The sequence below is a fragment of the Lepisma saccharinum genome, chromosome 8 (assembly GCF_977018435.1).
Source record: "Lepisma saccharinum chromosome 8, izLepSacc3.1, whole genome shotgun sequence".
In the NCBI taxonomy this organism is placed as follows: domain Eukaryota; kingdom Metazoa; phylum Arthropoda; class Insecta; order Zygentoma; family Lepismatidae; genus Lepisma; species Lepisma saccharinum.
Window position 1 is genome coordinate 68,665,949 of NC_139236.1, and position 21,001 is coordinate 68,686,949.

The 21,001-nt window shown below is 39.7% G+C and overlaps 1 protein-coding gene across 1 annotated transcript in view; it reads left to right on the top strand.

Annotated features, from left to right (window-relative positions):
- Positions 1-1,622: 1,622 nt before the first annotated feature.
- Positions 1,623-21,001, top strand: part of LOC145991524 (uncharacterized) — a 47,058-nt gene continuing 27,679 nt past the window's right edge. Inside the window, exon 1 of the mRNA XM_083127544.1 lies at positions 1,623-3,654. Coding sequence (XP_082983670.1) covers positions 1,641-3,654 — 2,014 coding nt within the window. The 5' untranslated portion in view covers positions 1,623-1,640. The remainder of the gene's footprint in view (positions 3,655-21,001) is intronic.

The following is a 21,001-nucleotide window of genomic DNA, read 5'->3' on the forward strand; positions in this document are numbered from 1 at the left end:
CGCTGCGACGCCAAGGGTCCCGGGTTTGAATCCCGCTCGGGCTTGGTTGTTTGTGAATGTCCATTCATCAATTTCATCATTTCATAACTCATCCCCATCTTCGCAAATTAGCCAAGAGGCATAAAACGCAAAGTAAAATAAACTAAATCAAACTCGAACCACTATGTGCCTTCACCGGGTATCGAGCCAGAGACCCCTTGATTCAAGGCTTTGAAGTTACCACACGCTATCGGGAAGGCAGTAAGAAGAACAGTTCTTTGAGGGGGGGGGGAAGGTTCTACTCACTCGGTAATCTTCATGTTTGTTTGTTATTGTGTACATCATAAGAACTGCTCAAAATATGAAGTACGTTCATAAATGATCGGATATCCATATTGTTAATCACACACATACACATTTCTTCCGTTAAAGTAATGTTTAGTATTATTGTCTTTGATTTGATTTGATTTAGTTTATTTTACTTCGCGTTTTGTGCCTCTAGGCTAATTTGCGAAGATGGGGATGAGTGATGAAATGATGAAATTGATGAAAGGACATTCACAAACAACCAAGCCCGACCGGGATTCGAACCCGGGACCCTTGGCGTCGCAGCGCGATGTGCTAACCACTCGGCCACAGGGTCGGGCTGTATTATTGTCATGTATAAAAAGATACTGGTACGGAGTAACGTTGCGTACCGCCAGAAAAAAAAAATCACCGTGTGTGTGCCTGTGTAATTATGTATAATTTGTCGTCCCTTTTCTTATTCTCTAGCTTAATCGTGAAGATAAGTACGATTTTGGCGAGATGAAATTAATAAAAGAACAGTCACAAAGAAACACATCAATATGTAATCTCTCCCGGGTTCGAATCTGGCCTGGGCATGGACGTTTGTGTGTCCATTCATCAATTTCATCATATCATCACTCATCCCCATCTTCGCAAATTAGCCAAAAGTGGCACAAAAAGCGAAGTAAAATAAAGCAAAACAATCAATGAATATGTAATCTCACAAATGTTTGCAGCGTAGAGAGGCATAATAATAATAATAATAACGTTTTACCGCTTGACTCCTAGCTTAGATATCACGAGCACTGGAGAAACCTATTTTTAGGCATCCACGCTGCATAGTTTCCACTAATGAAATAACTTTGCAATTACGAGAAACAATACTGTGTATACTATGTAATCAAAGTTACTCAGTAATGTAATTTTCGTTCCTGAGAGTTACTTTTAAGTATCTTTTTCAAGTGTTTCCTTCTTCATTTGTTCCTCCATTATCTCGGGGACAAGACATGTCGCTGAAAGCAGCTGCTGTCCCGCCATCACTTAATAGTCTACCATATCCTGATCATAATGATTTGAAGTAATTATTTTCGGAAGGAACGTCAGCAGACGGAGTTCTTCCACAATCGCCCGCCGCTTAAAAGGTTAAACAAAATGTCACGGAAGCCTTCCTTTGGAAGAGATTGCTGGAATGGACAACCTGCGTGGGCGTGTTCACAAGCCGAGGTTAAGGACTCAAGCGGGGCGAACATCCCAGCAGCTTCTTCGCGAACATTGGGAAAAGTGGCACAGGATGCTACAGCGGCTATTTCCGGTCCTCTTATAAACCTGGCCGCGACCTTATCTTGCTTCACAATCCGTCTTTTCCGCGCAAGATGCGTACCGCCGTGGCTTACTCCCTGTTCCTCCTCTGCCTGCAGATCATCGTGGCAGGATCCCAGTACAACAGCCCTGTCCGGTACAGGACGTGGAGATTCAGGAGCCTGGGTTCGAGGACCGGCTACACCCGGTTCGGGGATCGAACCGAGTACCGGCTGTACTCGCTGAGACCGCACTGGGAGCAGGAGCTTAGGGATTCGTACGGTCCGCCGGGGCACGTGCCCCCGAACCCCCAAAACGGCTATGACTTCGGGTCGAAGCCCCAGAGGCCGAAACCAACTTTCGGTCCGTCTCAGGTCGTTCCCTTGTTGCCGCCGACGGTGTCCACGTCCACCGTTCCGTCCAGTTCCCAAACGGCGCCCTTGCCGAGTGGGGCAGGGGACTCGCTCACGCAGCCCCAAATGCCGGTGCCCATCACCATGGTCACCGAAGGTCATTCGCCTGCCACGACCCCCTGGCTGACCACCAGGCCTATCCAGGAGACCCAGCCAGGGCTAAACGAAATAGAGTCTACCAGCACGGGTGCAGACGGGAAGCCTACCGGTGGGGCAAAACCTGCTAACGGGAAACCAACTACGAGTGCCGTGACGCCAACCAGAAGACCGAATGGAAGACCCACGTTTGGAACCACCACGAGACCAAACGGAGGAAGACCCACTGTCGGAACCACTGTATCTTTTGGAAGACCTACGGTTGGCACCACTGCTGCGAATGGATCTTTTGGAAGACCCACGGTTAGCACCACTGCTTCGAATGGAAGACCCACAGTTAACACCACTGCTCCGAATGGATCTTTTGGAAGACCAACAGTTAGCTCTTCTACAACGAATGGATTCTTTGGAAGACCTACCGTTAGCACTACAGCAACGAATGCAACTTTTGGAAGGCCCACGGTTAGCACCACCGCAGCAAACGGATTTTTCGGAAGACCCACAGTCAGCACCACTGCAGCAAGGCCATCGAACGGAAGGCCTACGGTTGGAACTACAAATGGAAGACTTACGAGCAACGGAAGACCCACGAACGATTCAAACGGAAGGCCCACCAACGGTGCAAACAGTAGACCTTCAGTCGGTGGAAGGCCCACAAGACCGACGAATGGGAATGGGCGACCAACGAGTCCCACTTCCTCCACCACCGCAATGATTGGGGGCACGTTCCTCAGCTCCAGGCCCACGACCGGGACGAGGCCCACCAGCTCTTCAACCAGACCAGGCTCCTCGAACAACCCCACGGACAACCAAGCGGGTGGAAGCGTTGTGTTCGACACCGACGTCACCAGCTCGCGACCTGTCATATTTCCAGGCGATAGGGTCAATTCCAGCTCTTCGGGAACATCCACCACATCGTCGTCTAGACCCTCGAGTAGCTCGGGGAGCACGCCAACGTTTGGAAGCAGCTCTAGCAGACCGAGGCCTACCGACTCAACAGCGGTGGAGAGTGGCGGAGCGATGGGTGTCACCTCCTTTGGGCCATCCAGCCCAATCAGCACCGGAAGCACTGCAATTGGTGTCGCAGCCACAAGTTCCGGATCAGTACGACCTACGTCGGTGACAGACTCAGCTCACAGCGGGAGCGAAGGGGTTGGGATGCGCCCCCAAGAACACCACCCTTACGACGATCACTACCACAAGTACGGTGACGGGGAAGATAGCTATCACCACCACCACGAACACAGCCAGGACAGCTATCTGTCGGGGGTGGATCATCACGACAACGACAGTTACCACCAGAACCACACCGACGGCGCTGACGTACCGGAAGACAGCTACCTGGAAGCCACGCATCACCATCATCATCATCATCACACTCACAATGGCTCGTACGGTCCTTCTGGTTCGGATGATCTGGTGCACGATTACGCGACTGGTGCGTCGACTTTGAGTCCTGTTCTGATGCCGGGACAACCCACCGACCTCACCCTCCTGGAGGTCCTGAAGGAAGCAAAGATCACTCAGTTCCTGGAGCTCGTCATGGCGGCAGGCTTCGAGAAGATGCTGATGACCCGTGGTGAGTACCATTTCTCCCTTTTATTTGTGTTTAGCTCAGATGCGGAACCACGGGAAGGGATATTGGAGGCGAACGCTCCTCCCAACCATCCAGACCAGGATTTTGTGACATGCCTATTCTTGTGGTGAATCGTTTTGTGTCATCTCGATGGGCGAGTGCGTTGAGTGTTCGAGTCACGATCTTGCCACCCAAGGTAGGTCCCAACTGACTATTCTAGTTTTATTTCACTTTTCTGACACTTTTGGCTAATCGCGAGGATGGTAATAAAATATGATAAGATGAAATTGATGAATGGACAATTGGAAAAACGACAAACACATGGACATCACACAACTGTGAATCCAGGCGCGAGAGCAAGGTTAGTCTGCAATAATGCAATTCTGTATGCACTACGTGGAAGAGAGGTTGACATTCGTGTGCTTATCAGAAAGTATGCACCCCATACAGTCCAGTTCTGGGTTTGAGCCCCGACCTATTGATCTATTGATCATTCGTCCTCATCGTCGCGATTATTATCTAAAGTGGGAGAAAAGCGACGTAAAATAAGAAAAATACAGATTCAAGTGTTCCGTTTTCTTTGTCCCTTCGTATTTTCCGAACCGAAAGTGGAAGATAATTATCGACACTTTTTTTTTACCACACATTTTTTTGTTAAACAGTGTTATTGCAACATGGGATCAATTATGGTAATCATGAGAGAAAACAAATAACAACTATTCCGTTCCTGGAACACGAACCCAAGACGCATATGCATCACTTTGTCGCCATACGCTAATATCTAGAAGAGGCAGGGTAACTTGGTTTGTGTTTTCATATTGCTTATAGCTATAGACCGTCGATGTAAGTTGAAATTCTCGGCTCATTAAGATGCCGGACTAAAATTCGCCCCTCCTAAGCACAATGTGTTAGACACTGTTTTAGCTATGTGTAGCGGCGATTGGGGGGGGGAGCAGTTACCCCCCACTTTTTGCCACTTTTACCCTCGTACAATGCTAAACCATATCTACCAAGCGAAAGTAATACGTCCCCCGCAGTCAGGGTCGGAGCCAGAAATTTTCGACCTGGTGGGCAGAAGCTGTATATTCATAAATTAGGGTGGGCAGTATAAATGTAAGACCTTATATGAGTTTTACATGCACTCATGCGCCCCTCCAACATATACAGGGTGTCCTAAAACAACTTCAACACATAACCTCGAAAGTGCTTAGTTTCTGATCTATGAGCGCTGAAAATCTAACCTGTATGTATGCAACCCAACTCACCAAACGATCGCTCTGACGTAACTTCCAGGGACGCGTAGCAAGGATGCCACTTGAATTGAAAACAACAACTTGGGAGTCTTATCTGGCAAAATACAAAATTATACTTGCGATGTTGTAAGCATAGGTGTGCGCAGACTAATTTATTTTGAGCTGCCTGAAGGGAAGTTTCAGTTACCTATCTGGACAAGGCTAGCCTACCTAGTCCTAATTTAATGTTCCTATTCACAGAAACTATTAGGTATATGAACATGAAATTATAACATTATAGAATGAGCATTTGTTATCACTTTAGCACAGGTTTTACTATCACTGTGTCAATATTTTAAGTAATAAAAGTAAACAATTGAAAATTATAAATACAACACTATATCTCTACAGGTACTATCAGCTGAATCACTTTCACGAAATACATCTGTAGGTTCAGTTTAACCATGTTTTATAATGCACATTACTTCATGAAATATATTGCTGTACCTGGTCACTCGATAGTTACCCATGTGTTATATATCATTTTAAACCGTAGAATTCAGATGCAAGCAAAAATCTGAAAATTGATTCACTTGTCATTGAAAGAGAAGGGAAAGAGAGCATTCATGAAAGTCTTATTGGAAATGTTGGAAGGTTGCATTAACAAACAAGTCGGTCCTCGGGAAAAGAATAAGTACGGGCCGATATGTGAAGGGAAAAGGAAAAAATAATTTCTTTACTACGTGATTACTTTATTACTATATCACATTGTTTTGTGGAAAGAAAGAGAGACTCAGAGAGAGCGAGCTGGTCATCTCAAATGAAACGAAATTCCTTACTTTTTTACCACGGATATTATTTTCATTATTTTAATGATAGTTCAACATATTTTATTTTTTGAGAAGACATTGGGGTAGCCAGGTACCTTTGGCACCCCCGTGCGCACAGCTATGACTGTAAGAAGTATTTACAGCATTTACAAACTTGCCAAGACAAAGAATTTCCAACAAATGAGGACTGAAATTCAAGACTCTTCTGTCCCCATCGTGTTTCGAGTGTCGTGCAGTACCAATAATCATGAATCGCGAATTTAACACCCTCGCCCTGAGGCGAATACTTTAGTATAATGCACTTTAGTGCTGGACTACTTTAGTACGTATTATAAGTATAGCTCTCATAGTACGTTTGATTTAAAATGCCATTTGGTGTTTTGTACTAAATATAGATATAGGGTTCTGACAGGTCAGATAGCTACACGCGCTAGAGAAATTAATCAATCAATCAATTCATGTACGACATGTTGATGACATCAACGAACTGAGAAATGCAAAGATAGTGTGTTCGCCACCTTGTTTCACACGCAGACTGTTATTTATTTATTTCTAAACGGCTAGTCGAGTCCTCCACATAATACAATTAATTCGCACATTAATACTAATACATAACAACTAAAATCAATCCGACCTGGATGAAGGTGTCAAGTCACTACGTCACGTGTGCATTCCGAGCGCCCAATACAGCTCAGCGTTTGACATAACTATGGATAATGTCTTATTAGCAAAATTTAAAAAAGCCAGGTATAGATCTAATTCTTAGTTCATTCTCCATAATATTTACCTAGGCTAAAGAAGGTCATTTTGGCAAAATATCACTGAAAAGTAATAAATAAATAACATTGTACGTATTATGTTATGAAGCACAAGGTTCTAAAATTTCATCCCTATTTTATGTTAGTTAACCACAAGAACAATCCCATGATTCCATAGCTGATAGAGAAAATGTATCTGTAAGAAGATTTTTTGCCTCCCTGATGGCATAGTGGTAGAGTTGTCGCCTTGTGATCAAGGGGTCCCAGGTTCAATAACCGGTAGGCACATTGGTTCGGACCCCACTTTAAACTGTAGGTCCAGTCCCGATTAGCCTATCTGTGCATAAAGTGGACTTAAAACAACAACTCATGTAAGAAGATTTCTAAATACGGTTCCTAACTCATTATCAAGTCAATAATTCTGCAGGTATTTTTCAAACCTGCAGAGCTGTTTTATCAAAATCTATTTTTGTGATTGCTTCTTATTAGTAGAATGAATATAAAATTGTTATTATTTTTATTTTGAATACCATATCGAAATTAGAAGATGACAGGTACATAAAATCGTGATGATGAAAGGGACATATCAAATTACCTCTGTCTTAGTATTTCAATATAGACCTAACTAAAGAACTTTGTGTGTTGCTGGAGGAAGCAACACAGAGAAGAGGTTTTTATTTGTTTAACAGATTAACTTAATCATACCCAGGCCGGAAGCCCAGAGTTGACAACATCAAGCAACTCCACTCCACCCCTTGTACACTCAGTTTCAGTTGTAACTTTTTGGTCAAGTTATGGTAGACAGTTAATTATGCTATATTTCTATATTTTTGCCACATTTCAAGAATGTATTTCTTTTCATTATGACACATTTTCAAAGCAATTTGATGCATCGTCCCTGTGAAGGCCAGGAGTTGTAGCCCTCAGGCCTATAATCCTGTTCTAATCTTGATCATATTCTGCACAATTGCGCCTTCCAGTCTCCTAAGCCTACTGGCTGCTTAAGCATACAGTCTTTTTTTTCTAAAGTTTTGGAAATTCCTTTCGCTTTCCAATGATAAAGTTAAGGAAGTTGAAAGAAAAGCTTAAATTAATTCCATTCAACTTATTATTTACTCTGACTTTCGTAAACCTATTAACTTAATCAGTGTTTCGGCAAAGGACAACAAAGCTTTTTATTGAATATGTGAACTTGTCTGTAATATAGATAATATTCACAAGTAAAATATACATGGAGTGAACACCATAATAAACTTATTTATTGAACCATCGCATTTTCCCAAGTGTATATAGTTATTGAATTTGATTGAGTGGGCAATCGGGTGGGCAATTGCCCACCCGTACCTACCCCTGTCGCCGTCCCTGCCCCCCAGTTTTGGCAACTTGCCGCCTAGTTTTGGAACCCAATCGCCGCCACTGAGCTGAGCTGTCATTTCCTGGATATTCAGAAATGGATATTCTAAAAGTAAATATCTAATAGATATCCATAATATGAAACTGATCTGGATATTGTGAATAGCCAATGGATGCCCCTTGGAGTTGGAGATTTGTGTTGCATGGAAGTCTACTGTTCTCTCGATTCTGCGTTTCAAGATTAACCAACATACATTGATCGTTATCTACTGGGTAATGAGGCAAGCACATATTCCAACAATCGCGTGTTGCGTTCGAGCTTATCAAACAGAAGACGGTCGATGGCCCCGTTACCACGTTACAGAATTTTAAGTTGAAACCAAGAATCACGAAAAATGCTTGTGCGGCCAACTTGTACAGTGCACAATTTTTATAGTGCGATTCTGAAAAAAAGTAATAAATTAATGGTTTTTGACATTAACAACTTCCTACAAAAAAATATCAATGCTAATAAATTAAGTTGAAGTTGTGTTTGCGGCTCGTAATCATAAAACGCTTCGTGTTGTTAGTCAATGACCTGCTTTCAAGGCGGTTTCCATGGAAGCAAAAAAAACTTTATTTTAAGCTCATGTAATATGATATACAAATTCTCAAATTAAAACTTCGTTGTAAGTCCAAGTCCACTTTATGCTTAGAGCAATAGTTACTGGACCTATAGTTTAAAATGGAATTCGAACGATTGTGAAATGTGCCTCTATCAAGAACCTGACATTCAAATTCTCTCACCATGTACACCCAAGAGCAAAGTAAAAGTAGGTGAATTGTCCATCACCATTTTCATGCATTATGTTTTTCGCAATGTGGCGATCATGATTTGAAATAAAAACGGCAATAAGCAAAGGATAACATCTGCTTCGCATAAACAGAATTCAATTCCTAAAAACAACACATGAAGTAGAATTAAAGAAGAAGAATTAACGAAGCGATGGACAATTTGCCTACTGTCATTTTTGCCATTGGCTGTACCAGCCTTCGATAATTTGATTTTTGGTGTTCTTTAGTATTTTAGTGGTTCCACCATAGTTTTCGACTAGTCGCAACGATGAGAATGAATGGTGAATTGATGAAAAAATGAGAGGACAAAACACACTGATACCTTGTAAAGGATTCGAACTCTGGATATCTGGAGTCGTAACGCATTACACTAGCAATTCTATCACGAAAACTTGCTAGTCTAACTTACCTCTAATAATGTATTCCTTAGTATTCTTTGTGGAGTACAATTATCATGAGATTTGTTCATTAAGCTGGAGCATTTTATCCACTTATTATCGAAAATACGTAACTGGACCAAAGAGGAATGTGTTTTCATACTTACAAAGAGGAAAATTTAAAGAAGAATGTTGTCAATAATACAGTGAATTATTTTGAAAATATTGTTATTTTTTAGTTTCTTCATTTGCTGCCTTCTTTTAAAAATACTTCTTAAATAATCACTAGAGGTTTACGTTTTCTTTTCTTTGCCTTTTTATCATTTTATGGCACTCCTTCGTCCCTTGCAAATACCCTAGTATTTCATGCATAATCCAGAAATAAGATAATCACACTCTACTAATGGAGAGGTTACGTACGCTTCTATTTAGTAGCCAATCAAGGGGTTCCGGATTCGATACCCAGTGGAGGCACATAGTGGTTCGGATCCCACTTTAAACGGTAGGTCCAGTCCCGATTAGCCTTCCTGTGCATAAAGTGGACTTAAAGCACCAAATCAATCAATCAATGATTTAGTAGTCAGCCTTAATTTGGCATTTTTTCCTGGCTTTGATGTTCTGTTTCTAGAATTACCGACCCCCACCAACCCTCCATTGGGTACGCAACTGCTGTGTGTCATCGATTTTCTTCCATCGTCTGCTTTTATGAATTATTAGCGAAGCATCAACACCTGAGAGAAAGCTAATAATGTTATTCTAGTGTGAAACTATTGTAAACAACTTTCTCATGGAACAATGAATAATAATAAAGGAATAAATGCCTTTCAGACTGAAATTACTTGTGTTGTGTGTATTTTGCCATTCGATCGACAGATAAGGCGGTGGCCGGTTGAGTGTGTGAGCATATTGATAGACCAGAGAGGAATCATTTTGCGTGTAGGGGTGTGGCGATTCAGTTAGTATTCAAACGCAAAGTAAAAGAAAATCAAGTTAAATCGAAAAATTGAGCTTAAAATGCGAAAACCACGTCAGAACTTTGTGTTCTCATATTCTAACAGCTAATGCAAAGAAAAAAATGTTGCATTGGAAATGTATTTGAGTAAAAAAAAAAAAATCAGATCAATGCTTGTGTGGACAGAACGAACTTGTGAGTTTCCTCTATTCAAGATCGTTACCGTTGAAATAGTGCACGTTGAGCTTATCTGAAGAGGGATCGTTGTGTTTGCCACCTCTATTCTCTGTCCACTGTAAGATCGAAGTCAATGTAAACAAATACACGCGGTTTCGGATATAAATTCTATTGGGTATTCCAATGACAGTTGTGCGAGAATCTTGCACGTAGGAATATAATGCATTATGATAAAGCCATTCCAATCAACGTGCCTGCTATATTGAAGTTGTGGAGAGTCAGCTCAAAATTATTGTAAGCTTAACTGCAACCCTAGTGCAAATAGGACATTATATTATGAACTCTACAGTGGGATCTATGAGTATTACCGTGCAAATTGTTCATCACCATATTCGTGCACTTTGTTTGACCCAATAAGAGCTACAAGAATTAAAAGAAAACTCAAAACAAGCTGTTGACAACTTCTGCACCAGCATACATAAAAATCCATCGCTTAAAAACACATAGGATGTAAGAGAAAAATTAATTAAAATAGTCATGGACAATTTGCACGGTAATAATACTCTTGGATCCTACTGTACAGCCACGACCAATGTTTATGGGCAAAATGCCACCGTAATCGCTTTTCTGTAACTTTTTAATCGCAACCATGGACGTAACTTGGGACTTGACTTTGGGCGGGGGCCGGGGAAGGGGGGGGGGGCAGGTACGAACTCGAGGCTTAACTTTTGGAGGGCAGAGTCGTAAAGTTTTTCATCCCATAAAAACAGTGTCGGACTATTTGCTAAAAAACTGTTACATTTTCGAAATCATAAATATTATAATTTATTATTTAGCTCCTCAAGTCTTAGGATGTTAAGAAAAGTAGCCTTAAACTTCTAAATTTTAACAAACCTGATTTTGGGGGGGGGGCAAATGCCCTTCCCCTCTTTCCTCTGAAAAGTTACGCCTATGATCGCAACGATGAGGATTAGATGTGATATGATGAAATTGATGATGGGACACTCACAGGAACACCCATGCCAAGGACGGGATTCGAACATGGGACCCCCGGCGTCGTAGCGAAATACAAATAGGTCAAAATATAGGAGGTCGGACACATCAGTCTTTGCCGTACAGTTTCCTTTATAACATATGTCTTTGGTAAACGATAGATAGTCAATTTCGGAATTATTGTCTTTGGCATTTTTCTCATTTTACGTCGCCTCAAGACGACGAGAAGAGTGACGATTAGAAAGAACAACAATGTCCATGGGATTCTAAGCCGGAACCTTCGGTACCATGACAAAATGGGCACCCACAGGGGTAAGGGCAGTTGATCTACCTGGAATAAGAATGAATTCGTTCTTGTATCTTCATTTTATTTGTATCGCTTTTCTTCCTGTTTTATTTTTTTGCTTTTTTTCTAGATTTTTATCTGTGAATTTATTCATATTTAATTGTTCTCTTGTCGATGTTTCTCTTAGAAGGGAGATTATTTCCGTAACATCTTTGGCAGTTATGCATTTAAAGCTTCAGAACGAGTCACAACTCTCGAAGCAGCCAATTAACCAAGCGAGCCGCTGACGTCATCTCAACCCAGAACCTATCGCTAAGCCCCTTACTCAGGTTCTACACGCCCACTAGGCTCGCTAGACAGACTCGCGCAGTCCGCTGTATATGTTCCGAAAGTAATTCGACTCTACTACCTTTTCTCTCTCTGTTTCTTTTGGTTCTTTATTTTATCGCCCTTTCTTTTCTCATCTCGAACTTATTTTCTCTTTTCTTTCACTGTTTCAGCTCTTTCTCTTTTAGCATTTTCTTTGCGTTATTTCTGTACCTTACACTTGTCGTTCTCTTTCCTTGCCCCCCCCTCTCTCTCTCTCTCTCTCTTTCGCTGTTCTTCTTCTTTCTCTTCATCTTTACTTATGTTTCTTTCCCCCCCCTCTCTCTCTCTCGATAAGTTCCTTTCTTTCTTCCTCTCTCTCTCTCTCTCTCTCTCTGTCACTTTATTTGTTATTTTCTCTCTCTTTCTCTCTATGACCGTTTTAAAATTAAAAAAAACAACAACCTTTTGAGTTTTACTCCCACGCCCCTCTTTAGAAAATATTCTGTGGGTGCCTGTGAGAGTCAGTGAGTCTTGCTTGCTTTTATCAACATCTGTTAACATTTTAGAGCCTGAGAAAACGTTTTGTCTGCGTTTCTTTAAACCGACATAGTAAGACTGATGAGTACGAATGCTGTTACTTAATTTCTCTCCTCTTTGACTTGCAAAATGTGCTGTTTGTAGCAGAGACGGTTGCTTGGACAAGCTGATTAGACACCCAAATGGCTTCTGTTTTTTCGTGTACTTACCTCGTTTCGCTGCTCCATTGTTTACGAGGATTGTTACGTAATTCGGAACGGTTTAATGAGCCTAGCGGATTTTGAGGAGAAAACGAAGAAGGCGGGAAAGTGCGGGGCTGGTCATTGTTTGGAAGTTACAAACACAGCAAAAGGAAGATCGGGGTCAGCTCGGTTCGCTAAGCAGACGTTCTTTTAACAGCATTCTTCCAAAATAACGTTAACATGGTCGAGCCGTAGACTATAAGTTTACGTCTACATGCGTTGTCTACACGTAATCTACGCGTAGATTACATTGAGTTGTAGTTTACATAGACTACGTAGACAATCTAAAGTGCATTAAAATTAATTTTCAAGGGTTTCATGAAAGAAAAGTGACATTTTCAACTATATTGGTTCCTAACGAAATGAAAAGAACCCTATTTACAAGAACATTTATCTTCTCTTCTATTATCAACTATGGAAGAAGATAAATAATATGCAAAAAAACAACAACAGATGGCAGTCGTGAGGCAAGAAAGGTCTTCTTACCATAAAACACTAGAATATTTCCTATATTAGGTTTCTTCCTAGGTGAGGAATTGTTCGAATTTGGAAGGAAGAGTATGAAAAGTTCCTTTTACACATTAGCAACTGATACGCAGTATAATTTTGTTTTACTTCCACAGCACCCTTTGCTAAGTTATCACCTTTGGCCATGTTGTTTACATAGATTACGTAAAATACGTGTATAAAATAGTCTACGTGTAGAATGTAGACTATCGTTGTTTACGCGTAGACGCACATCACTGCCAATAGGTCCATTAACCACAAAATTCGACTTAAAAAGCTAGTTTTCTATAATGTATACAGGAATATTTATAAATAAAATAATGACAATTCTAAATATTTCCAAACATGGACGTCGATAGAAATTTTTGTAGAAGGGGTCAAGCCGATGATATAAAACTGTTTATTATTATTATTATTATTATTATTATTATTATTATTATTATTATTATTAAAGATTAATAAAACCTACAATAATTATTTTAAGCTAACAATAACTATAGATAATTCTGGTGCCAAACTATTATTAATGTTGTTATATCCTTGGGAGACACTTCTCCATACACCAAATTAGTGAATATCCATCAGGCTATTTTTCTTCATATTTTTCACTTAACCCCGTTAATATATCGAAATGCATAGTTATGCTATTTTGTTATTAACTTTTACACACTTCGTTCAAGAAGAAACTTTGGAAGATATGGCGATATTTTTTAAATAAATATCTCATTTCTGTGATTTTGGAAACTCAAAGAAACATTAATTTTTTGGATTATGTGGTAGAATACGAAAATATGGTGTTCTGATCTGGCTCCAGCATTTTGAACTCAATTGCAATTATTTTGGATATTCTGCTAGAGTAACTTAACTTTATTTTTATTATTGGCGATCACGATAATAAGTTTATTGCTTTTTGTAACTTAAAATTAATTGTAGCAATTTTCAGGGAGTCGCCCCGCTCTCACCCCCGTAGCTTATGATTCCAAATAACAAATGACAAACTCGAACGTTGTATGTATAGTTGATACTTGTTTTACGACTATGCTTGGTTCAGCGGCTAAGGAATTTAAAAAACAAAACATAAAATATAATTTCAAAAAGATATACGATATGAAAAAAAACAATGCTTGATAATTGTATTTTAGAAGACGATTTCGTGTTTATTTAACAGCATTCAGTCTTCTTTGTAAAGCATTCTCGAAAAAGTCACTGCATATTCTGGAGCGAAGGCAACATTGGTTTTTCGGGTGGGGTCCAGTCTTTCATAAGTTGTATTAGAAAGGTTTTAGAGGAAAATAGTACCGATATAACAACTTACAATGTTTCTGTCACTACGTCTATCAATTGTGACACCTGCATTCATAAAATGCTACTTTTACCAGAATGCTAACGAACATACGATTTTGGCTCTATTCTTCACAGATCCGTATCTTCCCATTTTACCGAATCCCGTTTCGCCGAATGAACCATAGGAAATTTACATCAGATTCCGACCTGAGTAAAAAAGGCTAAAGGGGAATTCCCGTGTCGCCGAATCCCCTTCCTTCAAATATTTTGAAACGAGAAAATTTTCCCTCCGCTGGGAAATTTCAGGTGTTCGAGGCCCAAGTGCACTTGGTTAATTTTGGTAAACAAACAGAAAACTTATACGCCGAAAGAAACTTAGAGAATGGAGGTATTCCTAGTATTTGTGGTTCGAGGCCCAAGTGCACTTGGTTAATTTTGGTAAACAAACAGAAAACTTATACGCCGAAAGAAACTTAGAGAATGGAGGTATTCCTAGTATTTGTGGTTCTGGAGAAAGCATTTGATAGAGTGAGTTAGATGAAACTTAAATAGATACTGAAAGGAACGGTGTAGAATAGAAAGAGAGGAGACTCATAAACAATCTATCTGTACATTAAACAATGATTTAAGTGAGAGTAGGAGAAGAAATGACAAAGGAAAGTGAAATTTTGAGATGAGTACGACAAGGATGCTGCCTATTGCCTACAACATCTACTTAGAGGTATTAGTAAATAACTGTTTCCAAAATAAGGAAGGGGCAATTATAGTAAGAATAATAAAATGTATAATGTTTGCGGACATGTTGTCATGGCATTGTTAGCAGAGACGGTGAATGCTTAAATGTCTACTGTAGGCATTCGGAACGAAATTACATGTGAACAAGACAAAGGGTATGGTTATTGTGAAGAAACCAAGGAAAGAATAAAAAGAACGGGAGAATTCGAGACCAAGTATTGAACAGTTTGACCGATTCAGATATCCGGGATGTATCGTAGCTACAGTCAGGAAGTGAAATTGAGAATAGCAGTGACCTGTGGACAAAGCACTAAGAAAGAGGCTAATCAATGGTTTTCTGCAGAGTACAGCGTTGTATGGCGCAGACCTAGACCTACAAAGAAGTGAGAAAGAGCGACTAGAACCTTTAGAAATGTGGCTATAGAAAAGAATGGAGCGTGTGAAATGGACAGACAAAATCAGAAATAAAACCGTGTTGAAAAGAGTTGGTGAAAGAAGAGCAATGCTTGGTGAGGAACAGTGATGTGCCGTAGACTATACGTTTATGTCTACATGCGTTGTCTACACGTAATCTACGCGTAGATTACATTGGGTTGTAGTTTACATAGATTACGTAGACAATCTAAAGTGCATTAAAAGTAATTTTGAAGGGTTTCATGGAAGAAAAGTGACATTTTCAACTATATTGGTTCATAACGAAATGAAAAGAATCCTATTTACAACAAAATTTCTCTTCTCTTCTATCGTCAACTATGGAAGAAGATAAATAGTATGCAAGAAACAACAACAAATGGCAGTCGTGAGACAAGAGTTGTCTTTTCCCCATAAAACACTAGAATATATCATATATTAGGTTTCTTTCTAGGTGACAAATTGTTCGAATTTGGAAGGAAGAGTATGAAAGCTTCTTCTCACACATTAGCAACTGATACGCAGTATAATTTTCTCATAATTCCACGGCGCCCTTTGCTAAGTTATCACCTTTCGCCATGTTCTTTACATATATTACGTAATTTACGTGTATAAAATAGTCTACGTGTAGAATGTACAGGGTGGCTCAATAAGTCACTTAACACCCTCAGTACAAGGCCACTGCGGCATGGAATTTGAAATTGGCGATGACCAATCGTTATCTGGCCAAGGGGGAACCACATTGACGCCACCCACACGGTCGGCGGCCATCTTGATGTCGGCCATCTTGAATTCAACTTCAGAATTTTAAATGGGAAGGGGGTCGTGCGACATATCAAAATGGGCTAGAATTTCACGAGAAATGCAATGGTGAAGGTTTTTTTGACGTATCTTTAACCAGTAAAAAGTTATGACTGAATTCTTGTACCAATTTGCTTCTTTTCGAGGTGTTAGAAAAATGCCTTAAAATTTGTTTAGCGCTTCGGTAATGCATCGAGATCAAAGTGACGTCTATGGAGAGACGTTCGCATGCCATTGCACATTATTTTAATCGGATACATCCATGAAGAGCTGTGCATTATGAATGGTTGTCGCGAACAATTTACAGTGTGACGCTTCCATTGAATTAAAAGTCCTTCACAGTGACAAGGCTAATGTTTATGTTCATAAGGAAGTTCATAAACAGAATATTCGATGATTTTTATCTGATAACACATTTTCGACAGATCAAAGCTGAATGGTTAGTGTTGGTAAGTTAATGGTGTGGCGTGCTGTGTGGAACACGATTGGTTAGTCAATTTTCCATCAACGGAACCTTAAATGCTTAGGGCTACTTGGATTTGTTAAATAAACAGTTTTTTTCATCCTTGCTTATGGAAGAAGGTACTTTTTACAGAGTTTTTTCAATAGGGAAGAATACCAGAACACTTATGGGAACGTTATGAACCAGTTTTTGTCCAAAGTTAGTTATCAGATGAGAAGGGTCACATATTCTGTTTATAAACTTCCTTATGAACATAAACATTAGCCTTGTCACTGTGAAGGACTTTTAATTCAATGGAAGCGTCACACTGTAAATTGTTCGCGACAACCATTCATAATGCACAGCTCTTCATGGATGTATCCGATTAAAATAATGTGCAATGGCATGCGAACGTCTCTCCATAGACGTCACTTTGATCTCGATGCATTACCGAAGCGCTAAACAAATTTTAAGGCATTTTTCTAACACCTCGAAAAGAAGCAAATTGGTACAAGAATTCAGTCATAACTTTTTACTGGTTAAAGATACGTCAAAAAAACCTTCACCATTGCATTTCTCGTGAAATTCTAGCCCATTTTGATATGTCGCACGACCCCCTTCCCATTTAAAATTCTGAAGTTGAATTCAAGATGGCGGACATCAAGATGGCCGCCGACCGTGTGGGTGGCGTCAATGTGGTCCACCCCTTGGCCTGATAACGATTGGTCATCACCATTTCCATGTTGCGCGCTGCAGTGGCCTTGTACTGGGGGTGTTAAGTGACTTATTGAGCCACCCTGTAGACTATCGTTGTTTACGCGTAGACGCACATCACTGGTGACGAGGAAGCCTACTTAACTTCACTTTCATCAGTCAAGAAAATGTACCGTGAGTTTCTTACTTCGTTGAAATTATCTTTCAATTCACTCTCTGAAATTTCCCTGCGTAGGGAATATTCCTACCCTTTAAAATATTCGTCGAAACTGGAATTTTCCTTTTACTGAAGATTTGCTTCTCTGGACCATTCGGCGAGTAAATCCACAGATCATGTGCACAATGTGCTTAGATTCGCGAGAAATACTGAAAATAATGAAGAATAATGCTAAATTTGTGTCATTTCTCTAGTGGATATGAATAAAAAATGTGTTTGGCACCCACTTACAAGGCATTTCAGGCAAGGATTAATGTTTTTAGATACTATTGCGATTGAGAGAAAAATGGTAACTACATGTAGGTCATGCGATACCACTTTGCGGGTGACTAAACTTTCGTTCCCTTGCATAAAATGAAAAGGAGAAAGTGCTAATCAACAACAGTTAAGACTATTCGAATTGAGCGCTCCAAAATATATAAATAATGGTCACCTTTGTTCCTGTAAGAACTACGTTGCAGAGCAGTGTGTATGGTTTAACCACGCCTATGTGCATCTTCAAACAGAAACATGACTCACACATGCTTGCTGCCTTTCAAACTTACTTTGCATACATAGCCATTTAAACGCATTGCTAACTGTACGTACAAATAGCGAAGAAAACTTTAAGCAGTGCGAGAGAAAAGAACAAGTGAAAGGTTGTAGGTTAGAATCACATTTTACATCTAGTTCTCGATTTTAACTTTGTTGATTTTCAATGGAAGCTGAAGGAAATGTATACAGTACTATATGTATAATACTTTAGAGCAGAGGTTCTCAACGTTCGTGATCCCGTGGCCCGGCGAATTAGTCCGATCCCAATAATTTTACTCGTAAATAGCTTTCTAATTTTTTAAAAAGTTTATTAATTAATTAATGTGTACCCTTGAAATTTAATATTAATAAATAAATAAATTACAGTTACGGCATAACCATAGAGAGCATTATTTCGATTATGTCTAGCCTTGCTGACAATATTACAATTAGGTTTAAATTAGTTGACAACGACTTGATCTAATGGAATATTTTCGTTTCCTCTGGCCAATATCATTAAATTAATTTGGTAAGTTCTGATTTTCATTGGCATGTTCCATTTCGGACACCGGAAAACCGCTTCAATATATTTCTTAATTGCAGCATAAACTAAATTGAGCATGGTACCCGTCCGTCAACCTCCAAATTTTCGGTTAGATCGCCAAAAACATTTTCTGCTACCACAGTGGAAACCCGAACGAAAGGCCATCTTAGCAGGTGGTTGTCAACTCGGGCTGCAAGGTTCATGGCCGCAGCAACACAGGCCTTCCATCTGTTCCTATCCTGAGCAAGATCTATATACTCTTTTCCATCCCTACCAATTTCCTTTAGGTCCATCTCAACTTTATCTCTCCATCTTCGTCTTGGTCTCTTACCATCAGGTTTCCCAATTAGAATCCTGTAAACTCTTCTTTCCTCTCCCATTTGTGCCACATGGCCTGCCCACCTAAGTCTTCTTGATTTAATTATTCTAATAATATCTGGACATGAATACAAATTATGTAGTTCTAAATTATGTAACCTTCTCCACTCACCTGTCTCCTCATCCCTTTTAGGCCCAAATATTTTTCTAAGGACTTTATTTTCAAATACTCTCAATTTATGTTCCTCTTTCAATGTAAGGGACCAAGTTCCACATCCATATAATATTACAGGCAAAATTACTGTTTTGTATATTTTAACTTTTAGTTTCTTAGATATTAAACGAAACGACAAAAGTTTATGAAGAGAAAAGTAACATGCATTTCCTGAATTAAGCCTACTTTTTATTTCCTCTTTAATATCATTTTCATTTGTTAGTATTACTCCAAAGTACTTGAATTTGGAAACTGGTTCAAACGAGTTGTTATCAATAATTAGATTTTGATTATTACCTAACACTTGGTTTCGGCCTGTAAGCATATATTTAGTTTTCTCTTTGCTAACTTCCAAACCTATCTCTGTAGCTGCTTTGAAAAATATTTCAGCATTATTCTTAATTGTATTTACATCATCCCCCAGTAAGTCTACATCATCTGCATGCTAACAGCTGAGTCACACCGTTTAATATAGTCCTTCGTTAGTTTCTTTTACCTTCCTAACAGCGTATTCTAGGACAAAATTAAAGAGCAATGGAGATAATGCATGAGGGGGAAAAAACAGTAAGCAATATTTAAGGGTGTACCGAGAGTAGTTCATTTGGGCGTTCGCCTCCCCTAGAAATATCCTCGAAATAATAATGCCATTATGAAATCATTAAAATAGTTTTTTTGCCCACTCTTACGTGTACGCACAGTTGGTGCCGTCACCGAGAATTCCAGGTTGTAGCTCTGAAGCGGGATTGGATGTCCCTCCATTAATTTCATGCAATAATTATCCTCATAGTCGCAATTAATGTAAAGAGGCAGAAAAGTGACGTAAAATATGAAAAATACAGTTAACATTGAAAGAGTTACACTTTCGAGAAAGAGAGAGACATTGTTTTCACGCTGAAGAGCTTCTAATCCGCAGACTGTGGCTAAGAACCGCCTGTGAGAGGTGTGAAAAGTCTAACGTAAACTCGAAGGACTTTTTAGCCTTGTGCAGAAGATAAGCTCAGTCTCTTGTAAAACAACTCTATCCGCTGCAAAAATCAGGAAACATGGACTGTAACCGTGTAATGGACGTTTGAATTGCTCGAAAACAATACGAGAATTCTAGCTTCTTGCCTCACATAGCATGACCTCGACCCCAGATAGATTGTTTCTGCGTTCTCCCAGCGGTAAGTCTGCTTACTTTGAAGAGTTTGACCCACTTGGGAAACATTCTTTTAATGCTAGTTACTCGCGCTGTCTACATTGCGTCAAGGTCAACGCTTTGGAAACGTTTACACAGCTACGACGAATGAAGATAACTAAACGCATTATAGACTATGTGCATCGCGATGCCACCTAAAATGTAAAAAAGTTGACTATAGAAATGACTAGGACCCAGATAGTTATGCATATTGCATATATAAATGCATATTTTAGAGCCAACAAACACTACTAAAATTGTATTTTACGTCTGTGCGTTAGGCGTATTATCTTATTAATGAAAGAACTTCCTATTTCCTTCCGTCACTGCTGTTTATTCTTCACATTCTTACAAAAGAAGTACTAGATAAGATTTCTTTCATCGTCCTCCAGGAACACTCAACTACTCTTTTTGAGAGAGAAAAGACAACAGATGGTCTTTAATTTGACGTGTCGGATACTGTTACCTTAAAATATTTTGCAATTTTATCTTGTGGAGTAGAGGACATTTTTTTCTGAGTATGAAAATATTATTTCCGAAAACAGAAGGAGTTGAAAATTTGAAATATCATGTTCCAATCAAGTGCAATCATA